We start from the raw sequence: 20075 nt of genomic DNA, 5'->3' as shown, positions 1-20075 counted from the left end.
TAGTTCTGTGTGGGATGGGCCACATAAATAAAATATCATTCATCCAGTTGGCAATGGTCCTGGGTCCTTTAGCGCACAAAGTATCCAAATTAAATGAACGTACCATTAATTTCTTACTTGCATTCAGTATTAGTCTTTGGGGTTGTTCTGTTACCTGCATCACTGTCGGATAACTACCACTGCCGTCACCTAGCAACCAAAACTATCTGCATTTGTGACATCTTAAAACTATTTGCATTATTTATAGTCTCCCTGAGTTCATTTGCATTTTAAAGCAACAGCAATGCCCCTGCCAAGCTTCGTTGAAATAATTAGCAAAGTACACAGAATCGGACAGCATGCCTAAATAAATTTATAAATTTAACTAACATGATTTTTCTTTCTGTCATTCCCCATAGCTTTAGATTTAAATTATTTTTATTTTAGCAGATTGCAATGGCTTGAATTGAAATGGCTCGTTGGACACGTCCTTTAGTTATTGTTTGTATTCATGCTCAAATTATAGCCATGCATTGACTAATTTTGCACACCCATGACAATTTTGAAGGACTAGTTAGCACACTGTACATGTACATGCAAGAGGTGTTGTTCACGCCTCTGTTTTCACAATGGGAAGCACTGTTGGTTTTACTGAAAAGTTTGTTTCTACAAAGCTAGAACTCCTTTACAATAAAGTGAAACCAAGTGTGACACATAATGACGAGGCTCTCCGATTGAGGAGAAATGTATAAGAAAGCTTGATGAAGTTTAGTTAATCAGGCTCTTTCTGCCCCTTCTGCATTTCTCTCTGTCTACAGATCCGGCACGAGGTCAGCTTTAAGACTGTGACCCACAAGATCTGCAGCGACACATGTTTCAACGTTTACCGCAGGGCCAACGGGTTGATCATGAACTGCTGCGAGCAATGTGGCGACTACCTGCCCAGCCGAGCATCGGCCAACCACTTCCTGCTGGTCGATGGCCAACAGAAACGCTTCTGCTGCCAGAACTGCGTCAGGGAGTACAAGCAGGTACTGTAGGGCCAACCGCAGGCCCAAGGTGTGTGATGTGTAAACCTGAGGGAAGCCTGTTTGATTTGGTTCATTTATTTCATTCAAACGTATTCATTTAAATGTACAGCTCTGCTCAGATCTGTAGAAGTTTCTGTTGTATTAGTGTAGCTGTGGTGACCCCTCCTCCTCACAGCCAAGAAACTACCATGTAAAAAAACAGTAAAATGGCCTTGTTACTCACCCTCCTCCTCCTTGAAGTCAAGTCAAATTCAGTTTGATATATGATATATCAAACTGAATTTGACTTGATTTCAAGCACATAATTGGGACCATCTCTGAGGAAAGTTAGGTGAGGTTGTGATACAGCAAGAGGGAAGACTTTGAGGATTTCAACAAACTTTTCATTTATTTGTTTATTTGAAAAGGGGACAATGTACACTGATCAACATTCAAAGCAAATGTAAGAGCACCCGAGTTAGCGATAGGCTAGTTTTCATCGGCAGTCCCCTAGCCAGATGTTATTAGGCATCCTAAAATAATAAACATCCTAAAATAATAAACAGTTATAATACAATGAAGAGATTTATACAATAGACAAAAGGTTAAAAATTACTATGTTAAATCACAACAATCGAATAAACAAGATGAGCAAATAAAATCTAAAAATCTAAAATAGATTTTCATTTATTTTGCAAAAAAAGGAGAATATGTATTGCCATCTACAGGAACTTATGTTCCTTTTTAGCACACAAAGATTTAAATATTACAGAATATCAATTGAAATAACTTGCATTCATCAAACTGCCATCTTCGGTGCTCTTACAATAATTGTATCCTTTAAAAGAAAAGGAGAGGAACTCTTAAAGCTCCGTCTTTTGAATAAGTCAGAATACGTTGTGATTTTTTTCTTCTTTTTTTGTTGTATAGTTTTTAATAAAATGGATACTTGTTTTGGGGAGAATAAAACTATTCTATGCTGAGTTTTCCCAGTAACCTTACCAAAAGGCTCAGGATGCGGCAAATGTTGGTATAATATGACAATGGCTGGTGGATTTAAGACAAAAAAATAATTTATTGAATGAATCAAATTTGAACATATCTGTCAGTGTGTTGTGCGTTGAACCTTGCAACGCACACACGCTCCGAACCGAGACAAGTGAACCAAACATTTTAGATGTTTTTTTCGTGCCACCCATAGTACAAACCTTCTCATTGGGCTAAGAAGTGAAACAAAGTGTTCAAATATCTTTGGCTGGTGGACAGAAGTTGCCTGCATCCATTTGAGCATTTAAATAAGTTATCTTTTCTACATCTGACAAGCTCTGTTGTCTACATTTTTATGAAAAATACAGAAATCTTCAAGGCTGACAAACAGTTCTTCTAAATAGAAAATCCTAACTTATGGCTAATGTTTGCAGGAGGCACATTCTAAATTCGGTAATGCCTCTTAGTTTTAAATCATTTTTAAGATCTAAAATCAGTTCAATAAATGCAGTTTTGCACTTTGAGGAAAATCACCTTATTCTTCTCTTGGGTCTCATTAAATCATCATTGTTGTATTTTCTACAAATTAATGAAAGTGAGAATGGTTCCAGGTCTTACAACACATATTGATCATAGTGTTTTTATCAAGCAATGCAATAATAGATTCCCAGGGCTGATGTTGATGCTGCTAGTCACTGTGATAATAACAGGACAATGAGGATAATCAGTGTGCTTTTGTGGCTAAGCAGTGGGATCACTTTAGATCCCATACTGGGGAGTTTCACGCTGTGTACTCCTCTAATGCTCATATGTCATTAAGATTTACTCAACTAAAGTCAGAACAATCACATTAAAACCCAAAGAAGACGATCCATCAGGATTTCCCACAACTTGTAATGATCCCTTTTTCTTTCTCTTAGGTGCATCTTAATATCCCTTCACCATAGTTCACGATATGTTTGAATGTGTTGTCATGACAGTGCTGTCTGTAAATGTGTTTACATGGACTCTAATGTGAATAAAAGGACTTAAAAAGCTTGATAGAAGTCTAATTGGAAAAAAGTGCTGTTTTTAGCTGACAAAATGTTTTTATCTAATCAATTCGCTTTATTAATGATTTAATATAACATTGTTTTCACTGCAGAACATAAAGTGAGTTATTATTTTGACATGGTGTTTTCCTTCTGTCACAGGTCCACAGTAAACTTGCGAGCTGCCTGACTTGCAAAACGTTGATCAAGACAGGCGAGGTGCTGCACAGCCTCGGAGCCGGCGGCACCATGGGCTCCTACTGCTCCGTCAACTGCATGAACAAGGGCAAGCTGGCGTCGACCTCCTTCATCAGTGAGTAACCAGGCGGCAAAACACAAAAACAGAGCTTTTCTGAACAGAATTTGATAGAGTTCTGCACAGTTGCACAGGTCCCATACTATGTTAAGCTGATTTTAGCAACACAAAGTCATGTTGTCAAGGCTCAAAGTGGGCAGTAGCAGAAAAAGACTTAGCATTTATCACGGTATGAGTTCGGTAGCCTACTGTTTGTGTTGGGAATTCAAATATTTCCTTGTCTTAATGTATTTAGGTGTGTTTATTCTGATGATGGATAACTGACTTGACAAAGCAGCAGAGAAAAGCTCCTGTTAACCGGTTTGATGATTAGTATTCATCCCGGCAAACATTGAATGCACATGTAGGAGAAACAGTTATTCACTCTCACAAGTCATAAAGTCACAAGTATGTGTAATAAATGCATTGTCGTGGTGAGTTTTAATGTTTAACGTCTGTGTGTGCAGACACAGAGCCCACATGTCACTTCTGTAAGAGGAATTCATTACCGCAGTACCAGGCCACGCTGCCAGAAGGAAACATCCTCAACTTCTGCAGCTCACAGTGTGTTACCAAGTTCCAGGTGGGGACTCTTGTCATTATAAACCAGCAGACACAAATCTGGGTCCTTTTACAAAAAAAAAAACCCTACATAATAAAGTGGTCACACTCGTGAACGCTGTCCCTCTGATGTATTCTGGGTGATTTAGCACAGTAATTCTTTGATGTTGTTGAATGAAAACACCGTATTGTTTCGTGCAACTGCACGGAGGACGCTGCTGAAAATTAGCATACATACAACTGATCTCATGCAATTAACACTTTAGATAATTGGATCAAACTAGGCTTTCGCATAGTTTGGGTTTCCATTGCGCCCTGTATTCCAGTGTGAAGTTGTGCGGAGCTGATGAGTAAGGGCATGAAATGGTATTATACCTGATAGGAATGAATAGGAAGTTGTGAAAATAAAACCCAGATTAACTCGTCATGAGAACAGCAGCTCAAAAACACAAACGTAAAATGCCACAGGTTTCCTCAGTGGAGTTGATGACCTGATCAGTTTCTTAGCACCATGTTGCATACATTTACATATTAACGACAAAACAGATTTTCTTGAAACTATCGTGACTCGTGAATCATTGTTTATGACAGTTCATATAATGCCAACCACGTATAAAATATATATTTATTTGCAAGTCAATCTTTAAATTAGCTTTGCTAATTACATCTGTAAGTACAACCAGCTGTGTTTTGATATATATCAAGACGCTCATGGAAGGCCATTAGACCCGGATGTTGTTACTCATCAGCTGCTAGTCGTCGAAAGTTTTAATTTAGTCCTCGTTGTTTTTTTACAGAACGCTACTCTTCAAACAGCCACCAATGGACAAACGCCACTCTCCACCACAAACAACACCGTCCAGCTCAAATGTAACTACTGCCGAGGAGCTTTCAGCTTGAAACCTGAAACTCTGGAGTGGGAGGTGAGACCATCCTGAGGAGTAGTTGCTCCCTTTTTTATTCAGGTAGCACAGGTCTTTTTCTTCCACAACGATAAGATAAGTTAAGATAAGATAAGCCATTAATGATCCCCAGAGGGGAATTTCGGGCGTTGAAGCAGCACAAGGACAGAAATACGTATAGATAAATAGAGAGAGGTTAAAAAAAGTACATGGAAATAAAAATAGAAGCTTAATAGTTACCTTAAAAAAAATCTAAATAATAAATTATGTTATTTTTAAAGAAGGAAAACTGCCAAAATTCACTAGTTCTAGCTTTTCAAATTTGAATATGTTCTGTCTTTTCTCAGTCCTCTGTGATAACAAAATGTAGTAAAATTTGTGTTTTTGATCTTATCATAATAAATTATATATGTCAAGTGGGCTTTAGGCAATAGTGATGGGACGGGATTTTGGTATTTGACTATAGACAAAATGATTATAAGGTAATTGATATAAACACCCATATGTTGAATTCCCCTAGGCCTTTGGAATTAAAATAGCCGAACATCATCACATACCCTTCACCATACATAGAGACAGGCATGGGGAACGTTCCATAAGATCATCTCTCAATGCAAATCAAACCAGCTGTTAAGATAACTGAAATAACACCATGCCAATCTCTATGTACGCTGAAGGGTATGTGATGATGGGGGGTTATTATTTTATTATTATTTTGATTCCAAAGGCCAAGGGAACTTTGTCATGATGCAAAGTATCCTGGATCCATGAAATAACTGGTCTTTAAAAATAAAAATATGCCTGCCTCTATGGGAATTTAACATAGGGGTGTGTATACTTATGCCCCTGTATTTATAGGAGGAACATTTATTTATTTACTATACATTAATCATTCACAAAGAAAATTAGTGTCCTTTAAAAGGTTGTATTTCCCCAATTATTTTGAATTAAGGCGTTAAGATAAATTTCCAAAATATTTCCTTTTATTTCTCTTTTTAATCAACTTAACATGGGTGTGTAAACTTATGCAAGCCACTGTATTAAGAGCGTGCACCTAGCAAATCCACAATTTTAATAGCAATCCGCCATGGAACAAGCGTGCCTGCTACTTCAGACCAACCCATCCTATTTTAGTTTCAGGCGCCAGAGTCATTCATCCTGCCGATATAATAGCAACAGCGCCTGAGTTTCGCCCACAAAGCTACTTGCGTTTGCCGTTTGATACTTGCATTTCAGATTGTTAAAATAGGGCCCGTTAATCTCATTGTGCTTTCTTTTGGAAGGCTGCACTTACTAGCAAATTAATTGAGTTAAACGCTAGCTATCAGTAAACAGAAGGTAGTGTTTGGTGTGCACGCTAGTGTTTGTGTGTGTGCGTGTCTGCGTGGGAGTATTCATTTTGGACCCTGCACACGCAGTAGAATTCTTTTCAACATGAATAAATTATTAAAATTATCGTCATGGGAAAAATGCATCAATAACAGCTTCAGATTTACATTTTCGATTAATCGTCCAGCGCTACTTGGTACAGAAGGTGAGTGATGAGTTAAGTCAAACTTTGTGTCCAAGCCAACTTGTTACAGCTGTAGGAGCATCCTGCAATTCTAACGTTTTCTTCATGCATGCAGAGAATAAAGGTAATGAATCTTAAAACCAGAATTGGTGCAACACATTTATCCAAATGTGTCTGTCTTTAGGATAAGGTCTACCAGTTCTGCAGTAAGACGTGCTGTGAGGACTACAAGAAGCTCCACTGCATTGTGACTTTCTGTGAATACTGCCAAGAGGAGAAGACGCTACACGAGATGGTCAATTTCTCCGGAGTCAAGAGACCTTTTTGCAGCGAAGGTAGTAATCTCCCTTCCTTGACAGTTTTGACATTGTCATATCCCATGATGGCTGCTGTGGATTGGTTTTCAATGCCTTTTGTTTCTAGTTGTGTGTTCAATTGTTTGTTTGCCGTTTTAAGCATATTTCTTGTTTTTCTGAGGTTTTGTACTCATGATTTTTCAGTTCCTTGATTGTTTGTCCTTTTGCAATTTCATTTTCTTTTGCTTGCCTTCTCTTTTTTGTTTTTGCTCAGGCTGTAAGCTGTTATTTAAGCAGGATTTTATCAAAAGATTGGGTCTGAAGTGTGTCAGCTGTAACCACTGCAACCAGCTCTGTAAGAGAGGTTTGACCCGGCAGCTCGGCGGCATGACTCGGGACTTCTGCAGCGAGACCTGTGCCAAGAAGTTCCACGACTGGTACTTCAAGGTCCGCTCACGTTCACTGTATCCCTTAATAAATTAACACAAATGTAATTGTACGCAGGAATGCGTTGTTGTGAACAGTCGGAAATGTTTCTCTTCCACTAGGCGGCGAGGTGTGACTGCTGTAAGGTGCAGGGTAACCTGACAGAGTCCGTGATGTGGAGAACCGAGATGAAGCAATTCTGCGACCAGGAGTGTCTGTTAAAGTTCTACTGCCAGCAGAACGACCCCATAATGGTCACACAGAAAGGCCCCGAGAACACCACCCTGGGTAAAAAAAACAACAACAGCAAAAAAACTGTGTGTACGCGCACGTGTGTTTCTTTTGGAATAATAAAGCCTTCCTACAAATACCTGCCTTCTTATGTTACTTTATGTGTCAATTATTCACGAGGCAAAGATGTGATGTGTTTCATTTTCCTCTTTACAGGCTATGAAATGCAAGGGGCCAAACTTGGGGTAAGTAAGAATTTGGAAAAGGTCATACAGTTAGAAACACTAGTTTTTGCTTTATCTGAAGTATTCATCAAATGTACGACCTAGTAGTATAGAAATGTAAGGCATCTACTTAAATGTGTTGCCTTTTTTTTTAAACCACATAAATGTTTTTTTTTTTGTCAGACTTGTACTTACCTGCTGTCCCTTTTTAAAAACAACACCATCATTTGTTTTAATAAAATATTGATTTGTCAGAGCAGAAGCCACATTCGTTTTTGCGATTATCCTGTACATTTTTTTAATATTTTTCTTAACCATGTTGCAGCTGGTGAACCAGGGTACTGTGGCGTATGCTGGTGGAGGTTTGATGAGAGATGTCAAGAACAAGGCAGTGCTCTGCAAGCCGCTCACACTGACCAAGGCTACTTACTGCAAGCCACACATGCAGAGCAAACTTTTACAAACAGGTAAACGAAGCAATTAGAAGTGTTCCACACTGAATTATACAGTGTGTGTGTGTGTGTGTATATATAGGAAACATGATAGAGGGAAATTATGAAGTTTGCTTTAGCGAGGCAGTAGAATTGGGACATTTTTGTGAAGTTTCACTTAAGTCCGACTTAACCATTATGTGTAGGTTGACAAAATTCCTGCCACTCACCCTTCAAAATCATCACTTCACGACCCATTATCACACGTACTGATTTTTGTATATAATTTTATGGTTTGACATATCTGTTTTCACAGATGTAGACGATGGTGTGAAGAGGGAGTATATTCCTGTACCCATACCTGTGCCTGTCTTCATCCCCATGCCCATGAATATGTATTCCCAGATCACTCCCACCCCAGTCTCTCTGCCTGTACCGGTAAGACACTATGAACACATATGGCTTATCTATGCTAAAAGGCAAAATCTCGTTTTATAAAGGTTTAACATAACGTGGACACATTACTAAAAGCCTGTATGATAAATGTTAAAATCCCAAGCTGCTTAAAATGTCTCTGTTATGAACAAATAGGTAAACGCAACAATTTAAGTGTACACATTTTTTATGTTAAAATTGTGTTGTCAATTCTACCAAAGCTAAATAAGGAGACATTTATTAATTAAAGTTGTCTTATTACTGACCAAATAGCTACGTGTCCTGTCCCGTCTAGGTTCCTGTGCCTGTGTTCCTGCCCACCACCCTGCACGGGACAGAGCAGATCGTCCAGACCATCAACGAACTAAAAAACAAGGTGCCTTCCGACCATCTGGAGGCTCACCTGCTCTCCATGGCGGAGATGATCACAGAGGACCAGAAGCCAGGTGCGCTTATGATAAAAATAACAAGTTATCAAGTTAACAGTTATTACATGAGTTACAGCAGTTACAGCCAGGGGAACTGGCACACTTTTAAAATTGTATTAATTTAAAAAGAGAAATATTTTAAGACAGCAAAACGAACAGAACATCAGAGCTGGTTATTCTGTTTTGATCAAATCAACACATCTGAGACAGAGAAACTGCAGAAGCCCAAAACATTGGCTACATAAAATACTAGAGGTGTGACGAGATAAAAACATTTAGATATTTCTTGATGAGGTTAAAAGTTAAAATGTTGTTACCTGAAAGCCCAAGCGTCGTTTCTGCATGTTTCACAGAGAGCGGGGCTCAGCGCCAACACGCACGCACACACTCATGCACGCAGATGGACCAAAAAGTTACGCCTTTTCTCTCCAGTTTGCTAAAGTCACTGTGAGTCACCGCAATGCCGGTAAAGTGAACCTAAGTGTGGTTACAGTTTTTAAAACTTCACGCAATAGGTTGTAGGGGCGGGTTTGGGACGAGAGAGGAATGCACAACTACTAGTTCTGAAGAGATTAGTTATACAGGAGAGATGCCATTTGAGTTTGTGGTAAAACCTTTCACAGTGCTCATTTTCATTTTGTGACTTTTGATTAAAAAAAAGACTATTTTTGATATGTCATATTTCCTCATTTAAGTGTTTTTCTTGTGAATCCAATCTTGTCTCTTATCTCTAGAGCTGAGTGTCTTGTCACACGTCTATAAAATAGGATGTGGTCCAATTGATTGGTTAACATTTTTGCCAAATCTGGCACATTAAAAGTCATATTTTCCTCTTACGTACTTATAGGGCTTTGTACCGGTACTCAATACCTTTTTATGGTATCAACAGAAATAACCAATTATCAAATAGTATCAAAAATTATCCATTCAAACACACCTGCAAATACCTGCATTTGATCCTTTATGTACCCAGATCTAGAAACAAATGAATACTTGTATGGTTTTGCTCACAGCCAATCACCACAAGCGTTCTTTGTTTTTATGCCATGTGTGATTGGCCCCCATATCGCAGCAGCTATACAACCCATACAGTCTGTAGTGTGGTAAGACCAAGTGCATTTAAAGACTTGTTTTTTAAAGATGTATCTGTGTAACAAAAACAATAATCATTTGGATGGGTGGTGGCGGCATTTTACACCAACTGAATGCTTATGGTCACATGATGGTTAGCAAGTGACATGAATGGGGGAAAAAAGTATTATATAAAGTACTTTATTGGTATCTGCACCACTTTGATTTTAAAAACCAGCTTACTTACTTGTGTAGACATCGAGGTAGTTGTTTCTTTCTTTCTTTTTGGCTGAGCTTTTGAGATGGTGGTGAATGAACCATTAAGAAACCTGAATTTGTAAACACAAATGTCTCTTTCCAAAAACAGTGTTCTGGTTACAACATTTTCAATTTAATAAGATGCAACAAGTGATGACAATGAGAACCTACTTGACTGTGTGTTTCAGATGTGAAGCCGGTGAAGAGGGAACGTAAAAGGAAGGAGATCTCCAGCAGCAGCTCTGAGGAAGAGGAACAGGAGAGGCAGGACCGGGTTGAAAAGGAGGAGGAGGAAGAGATGGAAGAGAAACAGAAGCAGGAGGAAATGGAAGAGGAGGAGGAAAAGATAGAAGAGAAAAAGGAGCAGCAGGAAATGGCAGAGACGGAGGAGGGAGAGGAGGAGGACAAGTACGCACCCAACCTAGACTTGGAGTCAGACTTCCCTCAAGGTAAACGCCTACTGCACATGTAGTTCTGAGCCTGTTGATGCTAGGCTAGTGAGGCAACAAAGCCATGAAATACCACCACACAGCATTCTGGGATGGGAGAAAAACACTCTGTGGTTTATTGGCATTTCTCTAAACCAATCACAATCGTCTTGGGCGGCATTAAGCGTCATACGAAGCAACGGCGCCTCTGCAAAATAGCCTCGGAAAGGAACTTGTTTTGGTGGAACGTGTACGTTCAAAAGTTGTTTTAGTCGTGCAACAGAAAACTCAGATTGGACAGATAGTCTAGCTAGCTGTCTGGAATTCAAAATGAGTGAATATTTGCAACAAAAAAACAAAACATGAAGTTTATCCGTTTGAACATTAAAGGCCTTTGTAGTTTATTCAATTGAATATAGGTTGAAAATGATTTGTTTTTATTTATCTTTTACACTACATCCCAACTTAACTGGAATTGGGATTTGTAATAAAAATAATTCAACACATGTTGTTAACTGTCTCAGCCTCAGACCCTGTTCCAGTTCTGGAGGGCATGGATGAGGACATGGACTTCTCTCTACCTCCAGTCCTGGCTGAGGAGAAGGAGGAGCCAGAAGAGTTGGAGGCGTCTGCACCTCGACCACAGCCCAGAAGACAAGTACGCACCCACACAAACACACGTGTAACAATTAGGAACACTCCACTGGCCGACCTACAATTTACTGTAATTGTGTGTTTGTTTGTGTTGCAGGGGAACAAGAGGTTGGCAGTGGAGGAAAGCTCAGATCTGGCCTCGTCCTCGTCTTCCCATCCAGCACACAGACACTCAGCTGGACGGGCGCTGCCTCTCAAAGCTCGATATGGCGTCAATGCCTGGAAACGCTGGGCGCTCTCTCCTTCTGACCAATCAGATGACACCAAAGTAAAGGACAGCTTCAAACCAGGTAAGCTGAACTGGATCATGAACTTACTGCCGTGGCTCAGTAGTAGTAGTTGGTTGGCAGAAAATGAAAGATTGATTATCATATTTGAGAACATGTAGGATGTGTTTGCTGAACGCAGTCTGTCTGTTCCTCATCTCCTACAGCTCGGTCTAAAAGTAACCTGTTGTCGCTGAGTTCAGAGGAGTTGAACGTTGCTCTGTCCCGGTTTGTCAGGGAGGTCTGCAGGCCCAGCGGAGAGCGCTACTCTCCAGACAGCATCCTCTACCTATGTCTGGGAATTCAGCAGGTTGGTACCAAGCCATGTAATCGAACCCCAGAAACACCAGCACCTCTTCATCAAGCCATAAGAACAGAAGTATAACGTTGAAAATTAACACTGATCATTAAGATTGCACCACATGTGTTCACACAATTTTTAAAAGGTTTATTTTCAAGTTGTTTTTTGAATTGAAAACACTAGTGTTAATGCAAAAATATTGTCACATCTATATTTTCAATCTACCTTGGTCTAAGATGCATGGCAAATAGCCGTAGCTACACAACAGCACTTTATCCAGCTGGGGACCTTTTTGTTGCATGTCAACCTCCCGTATTTACTACAAATAGAGGCAAAACCCCTAGTTGCTATTATCTGAAGAAATGAAAGGTTGTTACTTGCATAGTCATAAGATAATTTAAGATCAGATAAACTTTACTCATCCCGAGGGAAATTTTAGTGCAGCAGTTGCAGTACAAAGGTGGGGTGTGTTGTGGTGTGTGGTGTGTGTGTGTGGTGTGTGTGTGTGTGTGTGTGTGTGTGGTGTGTGTGTGTGTGTGTGTGTGTGTGTGTGTGTGTTGTGTGTGTGTGTGGTGTGTGTGTTGTGTGTGGTGTGTGTGGGTGTTAAAGATCATGTGGCTGATGTGTGGACAGGCATTTTGAAGTATTGATAAAATGAAATGGCAATCAAGTTTTACAGCTGAGATTAAACTAAACATAAAGCATGGTTATAACAAAGTATTGATTGAAATTATCACAATCATTACTGTCTGGTTAGTTTTGTATTCCACCTTTACTTAACCTGGGAAATAATGCACGGAGAAGGAGGAGCGGTGTTCTAGTGTGCTTAGTTTATACTTAACAAAGTGACCGTTTAATCGCCCCTGTGTTGCATGTCCCTGTCGTAGACCGTGGTCCCTCCTTTGTTTTTCCCCTCATTTCCTGTCACTTCTTTGTCAGCATCAAATAAAGACTAATATGCTATAAACATACTATATATAATAAAATAATAATAATTTCTTTTCTTTTTTTAATCATACAAAGGCATGGTATCTTTGCTAATGTTAGCAGTTGGGTTGTCACAACACCAATTTTGTTGACTTCCTCTCCACTACCACCATATCATACACCATATACTACCAACGTATTATTGTTTCACTGACTGAAATAATATCTTAAAATAATACAAAATAACTATTACATTTTAGATTTAACCTTGTTAACCTTTCCTTTGCACTATGCACATTTAAATAATTGTATTGATCTCTTCATTGCACTCATGCCTCTATATTGTTTCTGTTTAGAGTGTGTATATATTGTGTATATATTAGTGTGTATATTTCTGTTTTGGTTGATGTGTATGTGTAAGCACAGTTTGAGTAACGATGCTCCAAAGACAAATTCCTCGTATGTGTCCTCATACTTGGCGAATAAAGATGATTCTGATTCTTTTTGTTTCTTGGGGGTGGAAGTATCTTGGGGGGGGGGGCAGTAGCTCAGTCCACAGGGAGTTGGGTTGGGAACTGGAGGGTTGTTGGTTCCTTGTATGGACCAAAGTACGGAGTGTGGATCGGTAGTTGGAGAGATGCCACTTGATCTCCTGGGCACTGCCAGGTGCCCTTGAGCAAGGCACCGTACCCAGCTGGCCCACTCACTCTGACATCTCCATTTGTGCGTGTGTGTGTATTTCACGCCTGTGTGTAGTGATTACTAACAAAGAGTGTAAATTGTGATTTCCACACTGGGGATCAATAAACAGTATACGTTAAATTAGTTAAATTAAAATTATAAGCATTCCATCTGTAGTCTTTCTAGAGGTAGGAACTAACGTTAGAGTGAGTGTTTCCAGGAGGACGGAGATAATCGGCGCACATAGTTCCCTCTCATACGTCCATGCTCTGAGCCTCTCACGTGGTATCAGCCGTGGTGAGCAGCGGGAGCATGGCGGTGCAGTGGAGCGCGGGATTGTCCAAAGTCCTCTGGAGGGGGATTTTTCTGAAAGGAAAATGTAAGATTGTTTTATCTGTTTACAAAACTAACAACGTCTTAAATATATGGTTTATGTTTTATGTGACGTTTGAAGGAGAAATGTCAGCTTCAAAACACTCGAAAATGTCTTCTACATTTTCTGGGCCTGCTTTAATTTGCTGCTGTAACTTTTCCTTTACTTTTAAAAAAAAAAATGAAAAGCTAATTGGTGGGTTTTCGCTGAGAATGGAGCTTCTGGTGTTCAGACCTTTAGTCCCAGATGGGTCCGGCTAAATGTGCAGGTTTGTGTCCAGTGATTATAACTCGTTTAACTCTGCTGTTCACATCCTGATAAACAGTGATGATGATTTAAATATGAGGACACTAAGGTTTTGATATCTGTGTATTGCAGCTATTTGTTTGATTTTTTTTTTTTTTTTTTCTTTTTTTTAAAGATGAGATTTTATGTGTTTTTATAGCATCTTCACGCCAAAGGCCGGAAGGATGACCTGTTCAGTGACCCGTGCTACCAGCAGTTTGGAGAGGAGCTGAACCAGGTCCTGAAGGACTGGCAGCCCAGCGTGCTTCCCGATGGTGAGTCTGAGATCCCCATCTCTCCAACTCCAAGCCACTCTGAATTTTTATCAGATTTCTTACCAGTTAAGCGAGTGACCACGTTTTTAAACGTCACACAATCTGTTGAATATCTGAACAACCACAATGCACACAATAATAATAAAACTAATTTAGAGAATTAAAATTCACAGGTCAAATTGGACCTCGGTCAACCCAGAGCGTTAAAGTAGCTTTCATAACTGTGCGTGAAGTTAATTAGTTTGAATGGATTGTTCTTAGCACCACCTGGTGGCGTAGTGCTGTATGGTTTCTCTCAGTTATGATCCGTGTCCAATGATTATAACTCTTCTGCTGTTCACATACTGATTTGCTGTGATTGCACTATAATGTTATATGAGGACACAAGTTAAACAAATCAAGTGTTTTCCTGTTTTACTTGGGGTGATGCGTTTGTGAGATGTAAAATTTGAAGGTTGAATTCAAAAATTGGGGCGGCTGTGGCTCAGTGGTAGAGCGGTTGCCTGCCAATCGGAAGGTTGGTGGTTCGATCCCCGCCCCTGCAGTCCCACGTCGAAGTGTCCTTGGGCAAGACACTGAACCTCGAGTTGCCCCCGATGTGAATGTGTGTGTGTTTACCTGATGAGCAGGTGGCACCTTGTACAGCAGCCCCGGCCACAGTGTATGAATGTGTGTGAATGGTGAATGTTTCCTGTAGATGTAAAAGAGCTTTGAGTAGTTGTTAAGACTAGAAAAGCGCTATATAAATACAGCACATTTACAAAAATGAGTTTATACTGACATGCTTTTTTTTTGTTTCACGATTAAAGTGCTAGTGTGAATTAGTGTGTTACTTTTGGTCCCAAAAATATGAGCGTTAGAAAATAATGAATAATTTTTAAATGCATGCATGTCATTAAAGTCTGCAGAAAGATTTCCTGAACACGTAAAAGTACAGTTTGAGGGTCATGAATATTACTCTACCCTCCACTTATCTCCATCTTGGATACTGAGTAGTCCTTCAGACTAAGGATGGTGTATTTTCCCCCCCCAGGCTCGCTGTGGGGTCGGGTGGAGGAGCAGAGCCTGTGGAGCAGCCGACAGCTCGGGGAGCAGAGTCCGGCCGCTCTGCTGCGCTCTCTGGTTTACCTCAACACCAAATACTTTGGCCTGCGGACCGTGGAGCAGCACCTCCGCCTCTCCTTTGCCAACGTCTACGGCCCGGACACCGTCCATCCTGTAACCAAGGAGACCACCGTCTGCATCCGAGTGCCTTCCATCTCTCAGGACCACCACGGTGAGACCAGCACCATGTACATTTTGGGACTTTTTTTTTCAGTTTTGATGCATTTTAGCGATGTCAACTGCCTGTTTGTGCAATCTACGGTAACCCAAGCGGTTAGATTTGACATATCACATCTTGACACATCTCTTTTATGCTTTAGATGAATTATCTTTTAAATTTGTTAATTTTTGTGTTTTGTCGGACACATAATCATGAATGTTATTTTTGTCTTTTGGTCCTTCAGTGCAAACAGAGTCGAGGAAGCGTAAGTTGGAAGAAGGCGATCAGGACTACGAACCAGACGAGGACTCGGGAGGTTCCGCTGTGTGCTGCCCGGTTAAGAAGCGCGAGTGTCATCTTTACGATCTCTACAGATCTAAGTGGTGGGTTCAATATCTTTACTAACGGCATTGCTGAGGATCAAATTATGCAGCAGTTGTAAAAACAAAGATTCCCTATTTAGATACGTGGATACATACGATGGTTAACATCATTTATCTCAAGTCCTTTCCAGGGGTTATTTGAAGTTTTATTTGGGCTGCAACTAATGACGGTTTTGCTATCAACTAATATATTGATTGGTGCTTAACATTAAGTGTATTATTTTGGCAAAATTACAGTGAAATAAAGTAATGAAAAGGCTGACTGCCTGGTTTGTGCAACAAACGGTCCAGAACCCAAATATATTTAATTTTCAATGACAAATGAAGAAAATTGTAAGAATATGGTGAAAGCAAACATTTTTGCTTGTTAAATGTTATTTCTGTTGAATGAATAAATCTTCTCATTTACACTTTAATCACTAATTAAAACTTGACATTAATTGGTGACTTTTTCTGGAATAATAAAAAAAATTGTTGCTCTGAATATTTCTGACATTTATCTCATTTTTTATTTAAAGTTTAATTTATGCAAAGTTTGTCTTCAGTTGCTCCATTTTGCATCCCTAATCAAGTTAGATTTCTATATATTTTTGTAGTCCTGTGATTATAACTCATTGCTGTTCACATCCTGAACCACAGTGTTGACTATTGAGTAATGAGGACTTACCGTAAAATACTCCAAAGTGTTCAGAACAATAGATTCACACTTCTCTCCACCCCCCCCCCCCCCCCCCCCCCACTCACCTCCATTTGCTCTCCACATCCCTCCTTCAATCACATATCCTTTGTTTCCATCCTTTCAATCCCCCTCCCCCTCTTCCAGTCCAGCGTTGTTGCGTGAGCGTCTAGACGTCTTCTACGTTCAGCCGGGTCCGGCCTGCAGTCCCGACAACCCGCAGTGGTTCAGCTCCACACCGCTGGAGCGAAAGATCCTGGAGAGCCTCCTCACCAGAGTCCTCCTGGTCAGGGACGTTTACACAGACAAACAACGCGAGGAGGAAGAGGACAGCGGTGAAGCAGTTGGGGGAGAGTAGCGGCCACTTTGACTTCTTTTAGCAGAGCCTAAACAGTCAGCAGGGGAGGAGGAAGCGGAGGATAGCTAGTTGTGTGTGCGTGCATCCCCCTTCTCCTCACTGACTTGCCAAGTCCTCCAGGTGAGGGGAGTCCACAACAGAACTTGAAGCGGAGGATGATGAATTTGGTCGTGAAGAGCAGTCTGAACTTTTACTTCTGTTGATAGATTCACGAACAGAGGAGCAGGTCATAAACCAGAAGAGGACAGGCACAAATCAGTCCTGATGTGTTGGATTATTAGGGTGATGGGAGGTAAAGGAGGTGGAGCTGCCATTTGGTTTTCAGGTAGAAGACGAAGCGTATCAATGGTTATCCATTGAATTGGATGTGCTGCTAAGGATCTAGCTTGCTTACAGTGCTCAGACATGCAGCCTTACAATATTTAAACTTTTAACAAGGGTCATCAGAAGCCACCAGGGGGCAAAGGGACAGGAAGTCATGGAGTTATAGTCTTTCTCTCTAAGCTTCAAGCCCTCCACCATTGCTCAGTGGAGGAAAAAGAGAGCAGTGTGCTTTGGGGTTCAAGAGAGGACAAAGCAGACAAAAGGTCTGGGTGAAACCAGAAGCTCTACCTTAGAGGTGAAGGAAGAAGATAGTGCAAGGCTTATGTGTCAGTTGGTAGGTCATAATTCTCTTTGATGCAATCGGTAGTTTAATTTGTACAAAAATAGAAACACAGGTAGCCAGGTAGGTTTTTGGGCAAATATTTACCACTGTTCCCAATTTAGCAGCTCAGCATACAACTAAAAGTGCTACTTCATATTTTTCTATTTAAAGGACGATAAACCCAGAATATTCTACAACAGAAATATATTATCTATATCCATCTATACTGGAAAGATTTGGGCCCGCATCTTTGACCTCACCCATCAGTGACGTAACAATGTACCTTGTCCACTTATGGGGGTTGAAAATGTCTAAGCAAATATTTGGTTCAGAAATGGATCTGGAGAAGATGTAAAGGTCTTGCACACCCACACAACTTTCTGCTCAGGTAAAGTTTGAAGGTGTTGAGCTGGTGAAATATGCTCCAAGTTGCGCCTAAAAGCGGGCAGGACAGGAAATGGCACGGGTAAGGTTGTAAACTGCACGAGCGTTTCCTGTTTAGGTGTGATCTCCAGTCCACCTTTTGACCAACAGAAACGTAACAAAAGTTATTTCGGTCTGTTTCATCACCATATTTAGTACGTTATAACAGACTATGAACTGCGGTGTCTCTCTTTCACACTGATTGCTCTGGTCGATATTTACTTACCTGCATCTAAAATGTTATGTCATGCTCTTTGGAGCAATTTTATGTGACTGCACCTTTTTTTTTTTTTTTATGCAGGTAATATTGTGAGGTCCCCAAAGATTGGTGTACCAATAAGAATGGAGAGAGGTGCTTAAACTATAGTAAAGGATAAAATTGGGTAAATGAATTGGAATCACCTGTGAGTGTGTCTAGGGCCTCTTAAGGTTGTGAACTTAAACTCCATGAGACTTGAGTGTATTTTTGACTTGTCCGTATTTTAAAAGTGATGCTATGTACTGCTGACGTGTCAAAGTCTAATAAGTGCATAAAGAAAACCTCCAGTTAAAAAATGTTTTGCCATGCAGGATCTGAAGATGAAATTTCTGTTATTCCAACATGCCTTGAACACAGCATAAGGACTAGCCTCCTCTTCCCCTCGGTCAGGGCAACTTACTGGCCCCACACACATCCATTTTAACTGGGCTGCTTGCATTCCTTCCCATCATCCCGCTCACTGCTATTCCTCTTTCAGTACTGCTCTTAGGCAAACCCATTTGCACCACAGAGGACTTCAGGAGCCAGAACTGATCCCAGACAGTAAGAAGGATTGACTCTAAACCTTGTGTTCCCTCACCTGACGGGCCTGACTCGCTGTGTGTGTGGTGTGCGGGTCAAAGGCAACCTACCAACATGCTTCCTTTTTATAGGACATTAGGGAACCTTCATTCATGCGATGTAGCATTATGTGCGTACTAAGCCCAGATTTGGTTGCTTTTGAAGTGTAAATATCTTTGAAACAAGGTGGTTATTGAGATGGAGTCACCACAGACTCTAGTTTGGGGAAAGGAAAAACACCTACTGAAACCTTCAGCTTGAAAAAAAACGCCTCCGAGAAGCCTTTTTAAAAAGACAGATTATTTATTTCTTTTTATTAGTTTGACTGTATCCCCTTTATGTTGGGATGGAATTCTCTTGGGTGCCATTTCCTTACCTGACGTTCATTGAAAACCTGCTGCAGACTCTTGTAGATTTATAAAGGGTATTTGTGCAGGAACCTGCAAAACATGAAGGCTACGGATCATTCAGAGCTCAATGGAATATATATATATATATATATATATACTCTCTCAAACAGTTTCCTTTCTGCTATTGTCCCTGTGTTTGGACTTTCAGTCTCAAGGAGACGAAGAACAGCTGTTAAGTTTGACAACTGAGCTTTTTTTTTTTTTTTCGGCTGTTTTAGGATGCAAGCACTGCAAAGCGAAAGCTTATGTTCTAATAACAAATTGGTTGGACGTTAAAAATATTTTTTTTATGAACTGTTTATACACTATCATTTTTATTTAATTTTTGTGTGTGGTTAAAGTCCCTTTTTTTTACTTTTTGTTTTGTTTTCTTTGACTTTTGCTTTCTAAACGTTTCAATAAATTGGAGAAAGTGTTTTATCATCAAGTGAACTTTATTTGAGAATATTCTTTGTTCTACTTCTTCCTTGGTCACTTAACTTTCATTTGAATAGGGAGAATACTCTCTAAAGCTGGCTGAAACTTACACCCAAACAAAATGTACTTTTTTTTTAAAAACCTGTGCTAAACATATAAGGAACACACTCCAGTTGTTGAGTTTGACCCACCATGAACACAATGTCTTACATTTCTCCCTGATTAAAGTTAGATTTCTCCCAGCTGAAGTGGATTAAACCTATTCGTAAGGCCATGGAACAAAGCCTTTCAGGGTTTTATTTTATCTTGAGCAGATGTTCTGTTGTTTTGGACACTTGTCTGTGCATTTAACGGTCTAGCAGTGTAACCGTTCAGGAACAAAGGTTTTGTGGATTTAGAGGGTGAACAGT

At 40.1% G+C, this 20075-nt stretch overlaps 1 protein-coding gene across 2 annotated transcripts in view; it reads left to right on the top strand.

Moving 5' to 3' along the window:
• zmym2 (zinc finger, MYM-type 2) overlaps nt 1-19099 on the top strand; it is a 32960-nt gene extending 13861 nt beyond the window's left edge. For both annotated transcript variants that reach the window (XM_032529970.1, XM_032529971.1), the window contains exons 7-25: nt 798-1010; nt 3170-3320; nt 3770-3885; nt 4661-4786; nt 6463-6613; nt 6849-7021; nt 7123-7288; nt 7448-7476; nt 7781-7922; nt 8203-8324; nt 8617-8767; nt 10267-10527; nt 11031-11164; nt 11258-11450; nt 11594-11736; nt 14154-14268; nt 15302-15544; nt 15777-15915; nt 16739-19099. In XM_032529970.1, coding sequence (XP_032385861.1) covers nt 798-1010; nt 3170-3320; nt 3770-3885; nt 4661-4786; nt 6463-6613; nt 6849-7021; nt 7123-7288; nt 7448-7476; nt 7781-7922; nt 8203-8324; nt 8617-8767; nt 10267-10527; nt 11031-11164; nt 11258-11450; nt 11594-11736; nt 14154-14268; nt 15302-15544; nt 15777-15915; nt 16739-16949 — 2979 coding nt within the window. In that variant the 3' untranslated portion in view covers nt 16950-19099. The remainder of the gene's footprint in view (nt 1-797; nt 1011-3169; nt 3321-3769; nt 3886-4660; nt 4787-6462; nt 6614-6848; nt 7022-7122; nt 7289-7447; nt 7477-7780; nt 7923-8202; nt 8325-8616; nt 8768-10266; nt 10528-11030; nt 11165-11257; nt 11451-11593; nt 11737-14153; nt 14269-15301; nt 15545-15776; nt 15916-16738) is intronic.
• The last annotated feature ends 976 nt before the right edge of the window (nt 19100-20075 follow it).

The sequence above is a fragment of the Etheostoma spectabile genome, chromosome 11, assembly GCF_008692095.1.
Source record: "Etheostoma spectabile isolate EspeVRDwgs_2016 chromosome 11, UIUC_Espe_1.0, whole genome shotgun sequence".
In the NCBI taxonomy this organism is placed as follows: Eukaryota; Metazoa; Chordata; class Actinopteri; order Perciformes; family Percidae; genus Etheostoma; species Etheostoma spectabile.
Note: the sequence above shows the minus strand (reverse complement) of the source record. Positions and strands in the feature narration are given on the sequence as shown.